Raw genomic sequence first — 18,241 nt, forward strand, 5'->3', positions numbered from 1 at the left:
TTTGTATCTTTATAATTAGTTACATTATAATTTTAACTGTAGTTATTATAGTTATTGTAGTTATTGTTTCTGTTGTGAGCAGGCTTTACTCTGAAGTGGCAATGAAAGTATGACACTGTGTGATGAGAGAGTCCTTTTTTAATGTCCTTGAAGTATCAAACATGTAAAACACAAACACATCAGCGTAGCATCAGGCGAGAGTTTAGCGACGCGCCGGGCGACTAATCGCTACTGTACTCCCGAAGTCTGCCGTTAATCAGTCCTGGTTGCGCTCGTTCCGGCCCGTTCGTTTGCGTCTCTGTGCTTTGGTGGATTTTCCCTTCCGTAACTTCTTGTTGTTGGTGAATGATGACGACTTCCAGTCGCTCTGATGGCTGCCCCGCCTCACTTCCTGTTTGGGCTTCCATTTCCTCCTCCTCTTCTTCTGTTTCGTGAGACTGTTCAGTGACGCTGTGAGCCTCTGGATCCTACAGACACACAGATAATGACTCAGTCATGACTCCTCACACGAATCATTCAGGTGTCAAGTGACACTCTGATTCATCACATATCAATCAATCAATCAATCAGTCAGTACTTTTCAGACATGAGGGGGTTTCCAGCCGTCCTCGGGAGGGCCTGTATTTTCTCACCATCTTCCTCCTTACGCTCTTCATCTCTCTGCAGAAATCACACACACACAGTTAAACGGTCTGACCACGTTCATTAGCAAGCAGCTGATTGGTCAGTGATGGTGACCTTATCTGTCTCCAGTAATCTGTCTGCTGATAGGTCGAGGTCGCTGATGGTCGTCACGGTGACTGTGTGGTTGGGATGGTCATACTGAATGCTCTCTTTCGTGGCTGTGATGGCGTCCACCAGCTCATCTGCTTCATCTACACACAAACACATCACATGACCTCACACACGTCACATGACCTCACACACATCACATGACCTCACACACATCACATGACCTCACGCACACGCAGGCCCACATGACCTCACGCACGTCACATGACCTCACGCTCACGCACGTCACATGACCTCACGCACACGCAGGCCACATGACCTCACGCACGTCACATGACCTCACGCACACGCACGCCACATGACCTCACATGCACGCACACGTCACATGACCTCACACATGCACGTCACATGACCTCACACATGAACACGCATGTCACATGACCTCACACATGAACACGCATGTCACATGACCTCACACACGCACGCGCACGTCACATGACCTCACACAAGCACACGCACGTCACATGACCTCATGCACACGCACGTCACATGACCTCACACATGAACACGCACGTCACATGACCTTACGCACGCGCACGTCACATGACCTCACACATGCACACGCACGTCACATGACCTCACGCACCCACCCGCACGTCACATGACCTCACGCACGCACACGTCACATGACCTCACGCACACGCACGCCACATGACCTCACGCACACGCACACGCCACATGACCTCAAGCACACGCACGCCACATGACCTCAAGCACACGCACGCCACATGACCTCACGCACGTCACATGACCTCACGCACACGCACGCCACATGACCTCACGCACACGCACGCCACATGACCTCACGCACACGCACGCCACATGACCTCACGCACACGCACGCCACATGACCTCAAGCACACGCACGCCACATGACCTCAAGCACACGCACGCCACATGACCTCACGCACGTCACATGACCTCACGCACACGCACGCCACATGACCTCACGCACACGCACGCCACATGACCTCACGCACGTCACATGACCTCACGCACACGCACGCCACATGACCTCACGCACGTCACATGACCTCACGCACACGCAGGCCACATGACCTCACGCACACGCAGGCCACATGACCTCACGCACGTCACATGACCTCACGCACACGCAGGCCACATGACCTCACGCACGTCACATGACCTCACGCACACACATGCCACATGACCTCACGCACACACATGCCACATGACCTCACGTACGCCACATGACCACACGCACGTCACATGACCTCCCACATACACACGCACGTCACATGACCTCACGCACGCACACGCACGTCACATGACCTCACGCACGCACGCGCACGTCACATGACCTTACGCACCCACACGTCACATGACCTCAAGCACACGCACGCCACATGACCACACGCACGTCACATGACCTCACGCACCCACCCGCACGTCACATGACCTCACGCACGCACACGTCACATGACCTCAAGCACGCACCCGCACGTCACATGACCTTACGCACGCGCACGTCACATGACCTCACACACGTCACATGACCTCACACATGCACGCGACGCACCCATGACCTCACACACGTCACATGACTTCTGACTCACCCAGAGCCTGGCGGCGCTCCTGCAGCATCTTGAGATACTCTTTGTGTCTCTGGAGGAAGATCAGAGCAGTCAGCAGCTGCTTCATCATCATCATCATCATCATCATCATCATCATCACCTTCATCACGCTCTCACCTCGTCTCTGACGCGCTTCTGCTCCTCTTTCAGCTTGCTCTTCATCTCCTCCAGCGCCGCTCTCCTCCGCTCCACCTTTCGCTTGTGGAAACCCGTCAGGAACTCTCTGATTAGCACACGCACACCACAGCTCAGAAAACATCAATAACGCAGAACTATCAGACGTATTTCACTTCGGCTTCTCCAGCGCACACACCTCGATGTGCACAATTCAAAACAGTGATACCATACGTGTCAAAATACAAATTATATTATGTACAAGAACAAGAAAAAGAGAATGATCACAAGAATGATCTGTTTAAGCCCGCTGTAAATAACCATATTGATGTTTTAATTATCTTGGTCTTATAGATTCTAGTGATATTAAATTATATATAACTGTATAGTTTTTATCAGTATTTTGAATAAGTTTTAATTTTACATTTTCTGTTTTCAATAACTTTAAAATTGTGTAATTTAATATATATATATATATATTTGGAGCCAGTTTTAGTTAAATTAGTAATCAAATTGTATGAAAATTTTTCCCTTGGCAACTACCTGAATACGTTATTTAGTTTAGTAAGTTAAATGTATTTTATATTTTAAGTAATACATTATATTATTGCTGTGTATGAGTGTGTATGTGTGATTAAGTGTGTTTCTGTATTTACTGCGCCAGGAAGTTAACTGCTGATATCGTGCTGGATGCATGTCTCTTACTGTCGGTCTTTATCATCGAACATCAGCACGCATTTTCTCTGCTTCTTCTTCGGTTTCACGCCGCTGTTAAACTTTGATTTCTGCTTCAGTGTGCCGTTTTTCGCCATTCTACGGAGTTTCAACAAACACGTGCGACACACTGTAAAACTTCCGCTTCTGTGAGCAGCTGAGGTACCGGAAGTGCCAAAATAAAGGTCGCCCACCGCACACAGAATAAAATTAAAGTCCCCTTTTGAGTTCATTTATATGCTAGGGTATTTATTAAAAAAAAAATAATAATATTGCTCTCATACACAGGGGTGTATGTCAGATTTTTGACCAAATAAATGCTCTCTGTAGTTTGAGAATGTCACTATATGACTAAAATATGCGGCCTTTATTAATGATCGTTTCTCATGTATCATCACTTATAAACGAGGAGGCGCGTCGTGCCGTAGATTATTCCACTTTTTAACCTTTTTAAGAGTTTATCCCCTTCTATACTAATCAGTTATGTATTAATGATGTGAAAATTATAGTCAAAACAGTAGCCGCCTGGGGGTCACTCTGCAGCAGCGCTCGTGAGGATCACTCGGTGTGCGCATGCGCGGGTGACTGAGATTTGTACCGTGAGGGTGAGTCCTATCTTTCTTCGCTATTATTTGTTTTTAGTGTCATGCATGGGTTATTTTGTGTAAATAGTTTTGAGGGCAGCAGGAACTTGAGGTAAATGAATATGAATAACCATCTGGTATGAATATCGCTGGAGTGGTTTACTTTAATTAATAACACGTGTGTTCAGTGCAGAAAGAGACTTTTACTGCAGAAATTCTTTATAGGCTGTGTTTTAGTCCACTACCATGTTCAAAACAGTTCTTCTGTAATGAAATTCTATAATAAGAGTCCGATCCACCATGACACACGAGGAAATATGTGACACAGATATTACAAAAACATACTAATAGAGTATTTCTGTATTATATAAGTCAGAGGTATTCAAGGCTTATATTTATGGCGTTATCTTAAATAATCGCAGAAGAAACTATGAGCATACAACGTAGTTCTGTCGTCAGGTAAGTCAAGAAATGACCAAAAAGGCGATTAAAGCTGCAGAGCAAACTGTGCATGCATTTCAGAACGTCTCTCAAATGCATGCACTCAGATATATTCTGCAATTCCAGATCGCAAGCTGATGTGCATTTTTTATTTGTAATTTAATGCACAAGTAAATGTGAGCACAGTGCACTTATACTAGAAAATATATGAGCTATTTTTTCATGTATTTGAAATGTACAAAACGAAAATGAAACCATTTAAATGCGTGAAATAACTCATTTTACATTCTGGTATTTATGTGCTGTTGACTTCCTTATCACTATCTGCGTGTCTCATCCATGAGTATGCAATGTTGGAGAACAAGCTTGTGGGGGTTTTGAGAACTAGAACCCAGCTGACTGAGCAATAAAGCTATAGTCCTGGCTCCGCCCCCTGAAGCCATCTAACAACAATTACCCAATTATAATTACATGATTCTCTTGAAATGTTCTTAGCCTACAGATTATTAATGCTAAATGTAGAGCTCAAATGTCTTGTCACATCTGGTTTGAACTGCTGGATGTGGAGCTCAAATGTCTTGTCAGTATGAAAAATAACGTTATTTGCAGCATTGTTGTTTTCTGCTGTGTTTTGTTGTTTCTGTTGTTGTTAAAAGAACCGCATCATCCACAGCTCTAAACATGGAGCTGGCACGCATCCGCAGAGAGATAGAGAGTGCACGGAGCTGAAAGGGCTCGAATAAAGCACGTTTGACTTTTGATAAAAATACTAGAGGATTTAGCACTGAAAGATATTTAAGTTAAATTTACCCTGATCTTAAAATTCAAAAAGTTTTCACCCCCGGCTCTTAACGCACGGTTTATCCTTCTGGAGCATCAGTGAGTGTTTGAACCTTCTGTAATAGTTGTGTTTGAGTGCCTCATTTGTCCTCAGTGTGAAAAGATGGATCTCAAAATCATACATTCATTGTTGGAAATGGTTCAAATACACAGAAATGCTGGAAAACCAAAGAATTTGTGGGAGCTGAAGGATTTTTCTGAAGAACGGTGGGCAGTTTGACTGTTCAGGACAAACAAGGGACTCATGAATAGGGTTGGGAACCAAGAACCGGTTCTGTTTTTAGAAAAGAACCGGAACCGTGAGCAATTTCTAAGTTTCGGTTCCGAAAACGGTGTGAAAAAGTGCGAAAAAAACATAATAATAGAACCGGTTCTGTTTTTAGATAATAGTTTTTTAAATGGAACCGGAATCGGAAAATTTGTATACTGTAATATTTGTTGAATTTTGACATTGGCAAACTTTAAATTAAGTTGACAGTAAGTAATAAACAGTATTGAGCACTGAGTAGTTTTCTGCATTAGTCCTCACCACGATTTTTTTTTAACAGTTGTTTAATGAGTTTAATGGAACTGGAATCGGAACCAGAAAATGTCTAACAATTTCCATCCCTACTCATGAACAACTGTCACTAAACACAAAAACAGCTGTGGATCGTTCAGCTAACAACACAGTATTAAGAATCAAGGTGATGAAAACTTTTGAACGGGGTCATTTTTATAAATTCAGCTATTATTTTCTAAAGTATTTAGAGTCAAGATCGGCCGATGGTTAATGCGCATCTCGTCAGTGAAGCCGGTTCTGTAATCAGCGATAAATTCCATCAGGTGCGTGATTTCACATAGAGCAGCTGTTACTACACGAGCCGTTGTTAACTGACAAGCTGCGAAAATCCACGTTCATTATCAGCGCTGATTTGCGCAGCTTGTCAGGGACTATATGCACTATATGTACAGTTGAAATATCTTATTAAACTCAGTACTAAATAAACAATAACATGCAATTTGTATGATTCCTCTTATTTCGGTAAAATAATTAACATTTTGCAGATTCTGAAAGAGGGATGTACACTGTTCATTAACAATAATTTGGGACAAATACAATGTAATTTAATAGAAAACTATGCGAGTGGCGCTCTGTGTGGTGGCAGGATTTTGAACAGCGTCCAGAATCACAGCTGGGATCCGTCGTGTGTGTGCACTCATAGAAAACTGTGTGTGAATTTTAAAAACGTGGTGCAGAGCAGCACTGCACTTCTCTTGCGGTTTGTGACAGCATTAAGGCTGGAATAGCCTCTTGTTTCAGAGGCGGAATCATCAAAGATGACTTTCAGAAGAAGACACTGTAAGCTAGACTGGTAGTTTCCACCGACGAGGGTAGAGGACCAGTTCAAGAGCCACAGCTCACTACTGTAATATAATATAGTAATGTAATGATTTACAAAGAGACAACACTTAATGCCTCTTTGATTTGTTGTTTTTGGCAGATCTGCTTCTTCCACACAGAAATTCATGTTCAGTGAAACTCCTCACAACAATCACACATTCAGCAGTTCAGCAATAAAAGTTGTAATATCTCCATCAGTTCACAAGTGAAGACGAGCATCAAATCATCAGGAAGAGCTGAAATCTGTAAAGACTGAGTTTATTAAAGAGGACAGAGAGAAGATGAGAGATCCAGAACCCTGCAGAATCAAAAACACTCAAGAACTAACAGGTTGGTCTTTATTCTTCATTAATTATTTAATAATGCTGATGGTTATAAAGCTTCAGGCAGTTTTATATTTTGTTTGTTGTAATTTGAAAACTCTTTAGAGCTGTTGAATAATATTGTCCTGACACTGATTCAATGTCAATCTCAAAGTTTTTACTACTAACTTGCAGTAGTTAAAATACAGTGTCATCTGTAAGCCTGTTTCTTTCTTTCGATTTGATGTGCTTCGTTTTGAGGAACTACTTTCATGGATGTAAGTGCTGCCAAACATGCTGAGCATTAACAGTGCAAAATCTCTGAGGAGGGCAAAACAGGACTCGGGTAGTAGTTTCCAGAATTCAAGCCTCCTCTCATTACACCTTGCCTGAAAGAAGGGGTCGGACTGAAGCTCGCAAAGTTCTAGCTGCAGCTCTCCAGGCTGCTCACTGAAAGCTGCACTCAGAGGGTCTGCGAAGAGGTTTATGCGAGGCTGCATGTCGTGGAAGTCCTGAAAGTGAATTTTGAATTGCTCTTGGAGATTTTCGATTCTGGTGTAATGGCAATTTAAATTAAAATCTTTCATTACAGATTTTGTTTCCAAACAAACTAAGCACATCAGTGCCCCCTTAAACTTGGTAAAAAGATAATCAGTTTCACATTTCGACTGGAAAACACGGTTTGTTCAAATTAACGCGCTCATCCTACTTCGCTGTAATTATGGTGATGATAACAGTGATCGGCGGGAACTATAGCAACCTCTCCTGGTCTGGGTTAGAATTAACATCCTTCCTAGTCTCGCTTCTCAAATGTATCACTATCAACGAGATTATAATCTGGTCCAGCGGGCCGTATTTGAAGATGCTGCAGATCATATAGAGTTGCCCATCCCTGATTTTGATGTAGATCCACAATTTTTCGATTGTTTGGCATATGAACTTTCTCTCTCAGAGGTAAACCAATTTTGTAATGCCCATCATCAAGTTCCATATATAAGACTATTTGCCTCCCACTGCCAGCAGTTTACATTCCAGAGACAGGAAAATACAGCTGTCTACATTCAAACAGATGAGACAGAAGATGTCTCTTGTGGATTCTACTTGCTTCATGAACTGCCACAGACTTCTACAGAGGATTGCGGTTCTTACAAAATTACCTGCTGGACTTCCAAATCCGGCAGAACACACAGCAGATCGTCTTTATGGACCCCCTCGGCATACAGCCAGTGACTCGTATGAATCTAGTGAATCTCAACAGTTTATACCAAGTGACATGTGGCCAAGTATGGTGACCCATACTCGGAATTAGTGCTCTGCATTTATCCCATCCAAAGTGCACACACACAGTGGGTGAACACACAGCAGTGGGCAGCCATTTTTTGCTGCAGCGCCCGGGGAGCAGTGCCTTGCTCAAGGACACCTCAGTCGTGGTATTGATGGTGGGAGAGAGAGTGCTGTACATTCACTCCCCCCACCTACAATCCCTGCCGATACAAAGACTCGAACAACTGATTGACACACTAATCGATGACACAAACAGGGAGCGAGACCCAAAGGCACTCGAGACATCAGATTGTCACGAGTATCTCATATTGCTGCTTATATATATATAGCCCTATATATATGGTACTTTTTGACCACAATTTAAAAAAGAAGTAACCATGTCTGTTTTTGAAGCAATTGATTGCAAAGTTTTGGAGGAAATAGTACTGCACCTTAAATCATCAACCTGCTATCTTGACACACTTCCCACATCTTTTTTTCAAAATTGTGTAGAAGCAGATAACTGTTAGAAGCTTAACTGTTTAGAAGCAGATCTCTCAGAAGTGGTGAGTACCTCACTTCTTTCTGGGACAATTCCAAACTCCCTGAAAACTGCAGTTGTTAAGCCCCTTCTGAAAAAGAGCAATCTTGATCGCACCACAGTGAGCAACTATACAGTAGACCAATATCAGATCTTCCTTTTATAGGCAAGATTATTGAAAAAGTAGTTTTTAATCAGCTGAACAAATACTTAAACTTAAATGGATACCTGGACAATTTTTAATCTGGTTTCCAACTGCATCACAGCACAGAGACAGCACTCATCAAGATAATAAATGATATTCGCTTAAATTCTGACTCTGGCAAAATATCAGTGATGGTATTGCTAGATCTCAGTGCTGCGTTTGACACTGTCGATCATAACATATTACTAGAGAGACTGGAAACACTGGGTTAGGCTTTCTGGGATGGTTCTCAATAGGTTCAGGTCATACTTAGAAGGGAGAGGTTATTATGTGAGTATAGGAGAGCATAAGTCTAAGTGGACGTCCATGACATGCGGAGTCCCACAAGGCTCAATTCTTGCACCGCCTGTATATGCTCCCACTAAGTCAGATAATGAGAAAGAACCAAATTGCCTATCACAGCTATGCTGACGATACCCAGATTTACCTAGCCTTATCTCAAACAAATACTAAAACTTTAAAATTTACATAAAAACAGAAAATATAAGAGTACAAGTACAGAGCTAATGAAATGCAGTTAGCATCTAACCAGAAGTGCAAGAATATAGTGTTTTATATACATAAAAAGTGCAAAATAAGTGAAGCTATGATTTACAGAATGTACAGTGAGGTTGCTATATATATTGTTGAGCAGAGTATATACAGAATATAAATAGGAATGCAGTGTAGGATTGTATGTACATTATGAACAGAGCAATGTAGGATTATATATGCACATTATGAACAGCAGCAACGTGAGAACAGTGGTAATAAATACAGTTGGATGAGTGTGCCAAAGTATTGTTAAAATGAATTCTATGCAAAAACAGTAGTGCAATTATATTTTTTATAGAATAGTTTACTATGCTTTGTACAGTAACAACTAGTTTACAGTGCGATAACTAGAACAGTGTGCAGTATGTGCAAAATATGAGTAGTGCAAATATATGTATGTTAAGTACTTTGACCAGTGCAGTAATAAAGTACAGTAGGTGCCGGTTAGATTGGTGGTGTGGCGTTCAGAAGGGTCACGGCCTCGGGGAAGAAGCTCTTCCTGAGCCTGCTAGTCCGAGAGCGTAGGCTCCTGTAACGTCTGCCGGATGGAAGGAGAGTGAAAAGTCCATGGTTAGGGTGAGAGGCATCCTTGATGGTGTTTTTTGCCGTGTGGAGGGAGAGTTTGTGGTAGATGGTTAGGGTGAGAGGCATCCTTGATGGATGGTGCCCTTGAGCAGTTTTTTTCACCACTCGCTGGAGTGCTTTGCGGTCAGAAGCGGAGCAATTGCTGTACCTTACTGAGATGCAGTTTGTGAGTATGCTTTCAATGGTACAGCGGTAGAATTCCACAAGGATCCTGGGATTCAGGTGAACTTTCTTAAGGCTCCGTAAGAAGTAAAGGCGCTGCTGTGCATTTTTGACCAGGGTGGAGGTGTTATGGGACCAGGTGAGGTCATCAGAGATGTGGATGCCAAGGAACTTGAAACTCGACACACGCTCCACTACAGCTCCGTTGATGTAGATGGGTGTGTGTGCATGACTCCTAGTCCGCCTGAAGTCCACAGTGATCTCCTTTGTCTTCTGGGTGTTTAATTCCAGATTGTTGGTGGCACACCACACAGCTAGGTGCTGCACCTCATCCCTGTAGGCTGACTCATCGTCGTCCTTGATCAGACCTACCACCGTGGTGTCATCGGGGAATTTGATTATGGTGTTGGAGCCATAAACAGGAACGCAGTCATGGGTGAATAGGGAGTACAGGAGAGGGCTCAGTACGCAGCCCTGTGGAACACCAGTGTTTAGGGGGATGATGGAGGAGGAGAGGTTATCTAATTTAACAGACTGAGGTCTGTTAGTCAAAAAGTCAAGAATCCAGTTGCAGATGGATGTGCTGATTCCAAGCTGGCTGAGCTTGGAGATCAGCTTGGGAGGGATTACAGTATTAAATGCAGAACTGAAATCAATGAACAGCATTCTCACATGTGTGTTTTGACTGTCCAGGTGGGTGAGGGCAGAGTGAAGTGCCGTTGAGATGGCGTCCTCTGTTGATCTATTGTAGCGATAGGCAAATTGAAATGGGTCTAGTGTAGCAGGGAGACAGGATTTTAAGTGGGATGCAATCAGCCTTTCAAAGCACTTGGCAATGATAGGGGGTGAGTGCAACGGGACGGAAGTCGTTAGGGACCGAGGCAGTGGAGTGTTTTCGGTACTGGTACGATGGTGGAGGTTTTGAAGATAGTGGGGACAGTTGTTTGGGCCAGGGACAGATTGAAAATGTCCGTGAAGACCTCAGCCAGCTGCTCCGCACAGGCTTTAAGCACACGACCAGGTATTCCGTCAGGGCCAGCTGCCTTCCGTGCATTCACCTTACGCAGAGTGGAGTAAACAGCTGAGGTGGAGAGTGTGAGGGGCAGTTCACTGGATTGATGCTCAGCTTTGAGTGAGATCTCCTTATTATTTTTATCAAAATGAGCATAAAAGTGATTGAGCTCGTCAGGGAGGGAGGCAGAGCTGGAGGGGGGCACAGTGTTAGGTGGTTTGTAATCTGTGATAGATTGTATGCCTTGCCACATACGTCGGGGGTCTGAAGAATTGAAGTGTTCTTCAATCCTCTGTTTATGTGCGAGTTTGGCCTGGCAGATACCCTTCCTCAGGTTGGTTCTGGCTGAGCTGTAAGCCTCCCGGTCTCCAGACCTGAAGGCTGCATCTCTTGCTTTGAGCAGGAGGCGAACCTCTCTGTTCATCCAGGGCTTCTGATTGGGGAAAATTTTTATTTTTTTGTGTGTGGTCACTCTGCCCACACATCTGTTGATGTGCTCCAAGACAGAGTTGGTGTAAATGTCAATGTTAATCTGAGAGTCTGTGGTGGCCTGGGCAGCAAAACTCATTCCAGTCTGTGTGCTGGAATTGATGTTGAAGAGTGGAGTCAGCACCTTCCAGCCAGATTTTATCAGCCCTTATTGTAGGTTTCACACATTTGATGACTGGGGTATACTTGGGTCCTCAGGTTGGCTCTGGCTGAGCTGTAAGTTTCCCTGGTCTATACTTGATCCTCAGGTTGGCTCTAGTCACATTAGTATAAGCGTGGTCCAATGTTTTATGTCCCCTTGTAGTGCAGGAGACATTTTGGTGAAATTTAGGGAGAACAGATCTTAAAGTGCAGTGATTGAAGTCCCCAGCAACAATAAAGGCTCCATCTGGGTGCAGGGTTTGTAACTTGCTAATAGCAGCATAAAGTTCTTTCATAGCCACGTTAGCATTAGCATCTGGAGGTACATAAACTGCAGCAGCAATAATGCAAGTAAACTCACGTGGTAGATAGAATGGCCTGCACTTGATAATCAGGAACTCCAGATCAGCAGAGCAGTAGGTATCAACAATGACAGAGTCTGTGCACCATGATTTGTTTACATAAATGCATACTCCACCACCCTTGTTTTTACCAGAGGTTGCTTCTACTCTGTCAGCCCTGAAGAAAGAGCGTCCATCCATTTGCACCACGCTGTTTGGGGACATCGTTGCAGAGCCATGTTTCAGTGAAAAACATAACATTACAGTCCATAAGCCATTTCTGTGTGAGGGTCCAGATCCTTTAGTTCGTCCATCTTGTTCATCAGAGACCGTACATTGGCAAGGAAGATGCTGGGCAGAGCTGGTCGATGTGGAGTTTAGCCTTAGCTTAGCACGCAGCCCTCCACGCATTACCCGTCTTTGTTTACGGTCTCGACGCCGACGCCGAGCACTTCCGGTCGGTGCGAGTGATCCGCTTGTCCGCGGTGATCTCAGTAGCTCTGGCGGAAGTTCGCTGAAGTCGAAAGGATGGTCTAAAACTACATTGGTAAACCGTTTGTTGATGTCCAAAAGTGACTGTTTACTATAGCTGTAGTTCGCATAATTGAATCGCGTGAACACGAATGAAATAACCAGGTAAATTAAAACTATTATCCGAAATCTGGTAAGACGCTGAGCCTCGCGATGTGTTCCCGCCGCCATCTTGTCTCAAAATGACTACAGCCCCATCGACTCCCTCTGCCAATTTATTGATGAAATTAACAGTTGGATGTACCAGAACATTCTTCAGTTAAACAAGGAAAAAAAACTGAAGTCATTGCATTTGGAAACAAAGATGACGTTCTCAAGGTGGATGCATACCTTGACTCTAGGGGACAAACAACTAAAAATCAAGTCAGGAATCTTGGTGTGATTCTGGAGACAGACCTTAGTTTAAGTAGTCATGTCAAAGCAGTAACTAAATCAGAATACTATCATCTAAAAAACATTGCAAGAATTAGACTTGTTTCCAATCAAGACTTGGAGAAACTTGTTCATGCCTTTATCACCAGCAGGGTGGACTACTGTAATGGTCTTCTCACCGGCCTTCACAAGAAGACCATTAGACAGCTGCAGCTCATCCAGAACACTGCTGCCAGGATTCTGACTAGAACCAGAAAATCTGAGCATATCACACCAGTCCTCAGGTCCTTACACTGGCTTCCAGTTACATTTAGGATTGATTTTAAAGTACTTTTACTCGTTTATAAATCACTCAATGATCTAGGACCGAAATACACTGCAGATATGTTCACTGAATATAAACCTAACAGAGCACTCAGATCATTACGATCGAGTCAGTTAGAAATACCACAGTTCACACAAAACAAGGGGAGTCTGATTTTAGTTATTATGCCGCCCGCAGTTGGAATCAGTTTGCCAATCTGATTGCACTGTATTTTATGTATAATCATTTTCTACTTTTGTTTTAAATTCATTCTAAATCAATTTCTAAATAATTGTAAAAAGTTTTTAAGTTCCCTGTTTTATTGTTGTGATTTTTTTAATGATTATTTGACTTCCTTTTATTGAATTACCATTGTGTATGAAATGTGCTATATAAATAAACTTGCCTTGCCTATATTCTTGTAAGGAATTAATGTCTTCAGCTTAAAATTGAGGCTGTGAAAGAGCTTTATTCATATAAGAAGATCCAACTTTCAGTTCATTGCCAAAATATTCTTGCAACAAAGCTTTATCTCTGACATATCCCCTGCATGCACCAATATGCTGACAATTCTGTATCAACTCCTTTGGACGACCAACAGTATATTGTTTAAGGAAATATAAGCGATCACTGTAGTTGTCAGTATTTCTACACTTTTCCAAGGCTCTCATAAATGCATTATATTGTAATGGGTCACCATCAAAAACTTTCAGATCTCTTTTGGGTAAAGATGACAAACATTGCTGTTTTAACAATAGTGTTGTTATTTCATTTTGCTTTTTCATGATGCCCATTATGTTACTTTGCCCTTCATTGTTGGATTCCAAATGTGAATTCAATGCATTTCCCCATGCCCTCTGTGCCCCTGTTTGACCTCTGATGCCGCGGGATAGGTTGGCCCTGGCTGTTGTAAATACCCGTTGTTGTGCTGCTTTCTCTTTAGGCTTTGGTCCAGGATTCACACAAACCTGCACTGATCCCTTTTCTCTTGCAGACATTTGAGGAACAAATGATTTAGCACTGGCATTAAGACTTTGTTTTCTTTTGTTTTGGCTCTGAATTAGAACATGTTCCTTCTGAACGACTAGATCTACTTTCCACTGATATATCAGGCTTCATTTTATGTCCTTTCACTTTATTATGTTCGTTCACTTTTCTGCTTTTTTTTTTAACAAGTTACTGACAAATTGACTGTTTTTACTTTTGTTTCAGAGTTGATTGAAGACAATGAGGTGAAAGAAGAATTGAGTGAATCTGAGGAGAATAATCATGTCAGAAGTGTAGAAAAACACAAACAGAAAGATTTAAAGAAAAGAAGAGCCGATAAATCTTTCACCTGCACTCAGTGTGGAAAGAGTTTCACAGGCAAACCTCATCTTGAGCGTCACATGAGAGTTCATACTGGAGAGAAACCATACGCATGTGATCAATGCGGGAAGAGTTTCTCACAATCAGCACACCTCAAAGATCACATGAACATCCACACTAGAGAGAAACTGTACGCATGTGAACAGTGCGGCAAAAATTTTTTGTGGGCTTCAGACCGGAAGAATCACCTGAGAGTTCATACAAAGGAGAAACCACATTCATGTCATTTGTGTGGAAAGAGTTTTTCATTTCAACAAAGTTTGAAAATACATCAGAAAATACATACTGGTGTGAGAGAGTACATGTGCTTTGAGTGTGAAAAGACTTTTACTTCAGCAAGCAGTTTAAAAAAGCATGAGAGGATCCACACTGGAGAGAAACCACACAAGTGTTCACACTGTGACAAGAGATTTAGATTGTCAGGACATCTGAAAACACACGAGAGGATTTTCACTTGAGAGGAAGCTTACTGGTGTGATAAGTTTGGAGTGGTTTTCATGATTGGAGGATACCTTAAGACACACATGAGAGTTCACACTGGAGAGAAACCATTCACTTGTGATCAATGTGGGAAGAGTTACTCATACTCATCAGCCCTTAAGGATCACATGGACATTCACACTGGAAAGAAAAAGCATGCATGTGATCAATGCGGCAAAACATTTTTGAGAGCTTCAGACCTGAAGAATCACCTGAGAGTTCATACCAAGGAGAAGCCACATTCATGTCATTTGTGTGGAAAGAGTTTTTTATTACTACAACGTTTGAAAGACCATCAGAAAATACATACTGCTGTGAGAGAGTACATGTGCTTTGAGTGTGAAAAGACTTTTACTACAGCAAAGTGTTTAAAACTGCACCAGAGGATTCACACTGGAGAGAAACCTTATAAGTGTTCACACTGTGACAAGAGATTCAGTCAGTCATCAAGTCTGAAAACACATGAGAGGATCCACACTGGAGAGAAACCTTATAAGTGTTCACACTGTGACAAGAGATTCAGACTGTCATCACATTTGAAAACACACGAGAGGATTCACACTGGAGAGAAACCATATCACTGCACTGCATGTGGGAAGTGTTTCAATCATTCATCTAATCTACACAGACATACAAAAAACAATCACAGGAAGTAGTTCATCTTCAGATCAGACCAGTCTTTTCAAACCTGCAGTAAAACTCATTTAGGTCTTCAGCCAGGTGTTGATTGGCCTCAGTGCTGGGGGATGGGGTCTTAGAGCTGGTGATGGCTTTCAGGTCTTTCCACACTGATGTAGAGTCATTACTTTTTTTTCTTTTTTTTCCAGAGTAGTTTAACTTTGGCACTTTTATCCCCCTATTCAGTGTGCATTTGGCATGTTTGTACAAGTCTTTGTCCCCATTTCTGTAGGTGTCCTCTTTGGCCTGGTGAAGCTGTTTGAGTTTTGCACTGAACCAAGGTTTTTTGAATTTTTAAATGTTAAATAAGTCCTGGTGGGAACACATGTCCTCACAGAAACTGATGTAGGATGTCACAGTGTCAGTAAGCTCATCCAGATCAGTAGCTGCAGCCTCAAAAACACTCCAGTCAGTAAGTTCAAAGCAGGCCTGTAAATCCTGCTCTGATACAGCAGTCCATCGCTTTACAGTTTTAACTACAGGTTTGGCAGATTTAAGTTTCTGCCTGCACTGAACTAAACAGTGATCAGAGAGTCCCAGCACTGCTCGGGGGACAGAATGGTATGCATCCTTTAAAACAGGGAAACAGTGGTTCAGTATATTGCTGTCTCTGGTGGGGCATGTGATGTTCTGTCTATATTTAGGCAGTTCACGAGTGAGATTAGCTTTATTAAAATCATAGAGAACGATAATGAAAGAGTCCGGATAATGTTGTTCTGTGTGTGTGATCTGATCGGCCAACAGTTCTAGCTCACGCTCACACATGCATCAGGAGGAATGTACACACTCACCAGAATAAATGAGGAAAACTCCCGCGGTGAATAAAAAGGCTTGCAGTTAATGCTAGAGCTTCAAAATTTGGGCAGCACTTCTTCTTTAAAACTGTCACGTCTGTACAGCAGCCTTCATTGATATAAAAACATAATCCACCACCTCTCGTTTTCCCCGACGACAGAGCTGTCTGCTCTGAACAGCTGGAAGCCCGTTAGATGTAACGCTCTGTCCGGGATGGCTCTGTTCAGCCAGGTTTCCATGAAGCAGGACGCAGTGCAGTTTAAAAAGTCCTTGTTTGTACGGGTGAGGAATCATAGTTTGTCTGATTTATTTGCTAGATGTCCAGGAGTATTTTCCTAGTAAAACTAATCAGGAAAAAATTGCTTAAGACAGGACAAACAAAAAAAGTACAAGTACCAAGGAGCAACAAACAATGGCTGCCATCTGTGGTGCCATCTTGAGTGTATTTGTCCAATTAAATAGTACTTGCAGTTTGCGTAAACTCACCCTGATGTAGACATTGTAACTGCAGATTATGCAACATACAATGAACACTGTAAACAACATGGGAGGTTAAGTTCAGTTTGTGTGTAATGTAAAGAGAGAGAGAGAAAACAGATCCAGTTTTGAATATATTGTAGATTTTTTTTCTCTATTGATTTTATTTCCCCCTTTTTGATTTTATTTGCCCAACATTTTATATTTCCCATATATTTACACACACTGCAAACATGGCCACTACCCCGCCATCACCTTCGACGTCTGTAGAAATTTAACTCCCAGACATCGCAACTCCAGTCTGGCCACCTGTGCAACCAAGACCAGTTCCTCTGCCTCATCAGTTCAGCAGTCCCCATCCCAGGTCTCAGGTGCACTTTGCTTCAATACCTCCAGTTGGTACTGTTAAATACAGCCGGATAGTATGCAACTCTGCACCACCACTGAAACTTCATCACCTTCCTCAGTGTCACAGCATCACCTGCCAGGCCATATTCCCACACCTGGAAAGGAAATTCATCAGACTGGGATTATTTGTTTGATTGTGTGAAACAGCAGGATACAGCTGGAAAAGAGCTTACCCAAGAGGTCGCAAAAACCCTCTCCTTGCATGACACTCAACTTGCAACCCTGATTGAAAAAATTTAATCTAACCATCAGGAATGGTTGAACACGATAGCTCAGGGTTCCTCAGATCTTTCCCTGAAGGTCCAATGCGCTGAAGAGTTTAGCTCCAACCCTGATCAAAGTCACCTGCCTGTGATTTTCTAATGATTCCAAAGACATTGATTGGCATTGATTAGCATGCTCAGGTGTGTTTGATAAGGGTTAGAGGTAAACTCTGCGGGAGAGTAGATCTCGAGGTCCAGATTTGAGGATCCCTGGGATAGCTGCTAATAAAAATTGCGAGGAAGGAAGCACAGGTCAGCTGATACAATCTATGAAGGTGATGGTAACATCAAGCAAGAAGAGTGAAAGTACTGTAATTACTGAAATTTGTTTTATGCTGGAACAGCTACAATTGGAGTTACAGCAGGACATTAAGACCACCCAGCACATTCTTCAGAAAGACCAGGAACTACTTTCTTCAGAAATTGCCAGAGATAACAGCAAGATGGATGAATTGGACAAAAAGATATTTGAACTCCATCTGGGCAGGAAGTTCCAATGGACAAGGTGCTCAAGTCTCAGGAAACC

At 42.7% G+C, this 18,241-nt stretch overlaps 1 protein-coding gene and 1 pseudogene across 1 annotated transcript; one reads left to right on the forward strand and one right to left on the reverse strand.

Annotated features, from left to right (window-relative positions):
* Positions 1–120: 120 nt before the first annotated feature.
* nol12 (nucleolar protein 12) lies at positions 121–3,400 on the reverse strand. The gene is made up of 6 exons (XM_042721271.1): positions 3,207–3,400; positions 2,505–2,610; positions 2,370–2,418; positions 739–875; positions 578–660; positions 121–467 (listed from the first exon to the last, which is right to left on the reverse strand). The coding sequence occupies exons 1-6, from the start codon at positions 3,311–3,313 to the stop codon at positions 257–259; spliced, it is 693 nt and encodes a 230-aa protein (XP_042577205.1). The 5' UTR covers positions 3,314–3,400; the 3' UTR covers positions 121–256.
* Positions 3,401–3,765: 365 nt separating this feature from the next.
* Positions 3,766–17,627, forward strand: LOC109079869 (annotated as a pseudogene).
* The last annotated feature ends 614 nt before the right edge of the window (positions 17,628–18,241 follow it).

Source organism: Cyprinus carpio, chromosome B3 (genome assembly GCF_018340385.1).
Source record: "Cyprinus carpio isolate SPL01 chromosome B3, ASM1834038v1, whole genome shotgun sequence".
NCBI lineage: Eukaryota > Metazoa > Chordata > Actinopteri > Cypriniformes > Cyprinidae > Cyprinus > Cyprinus carpio.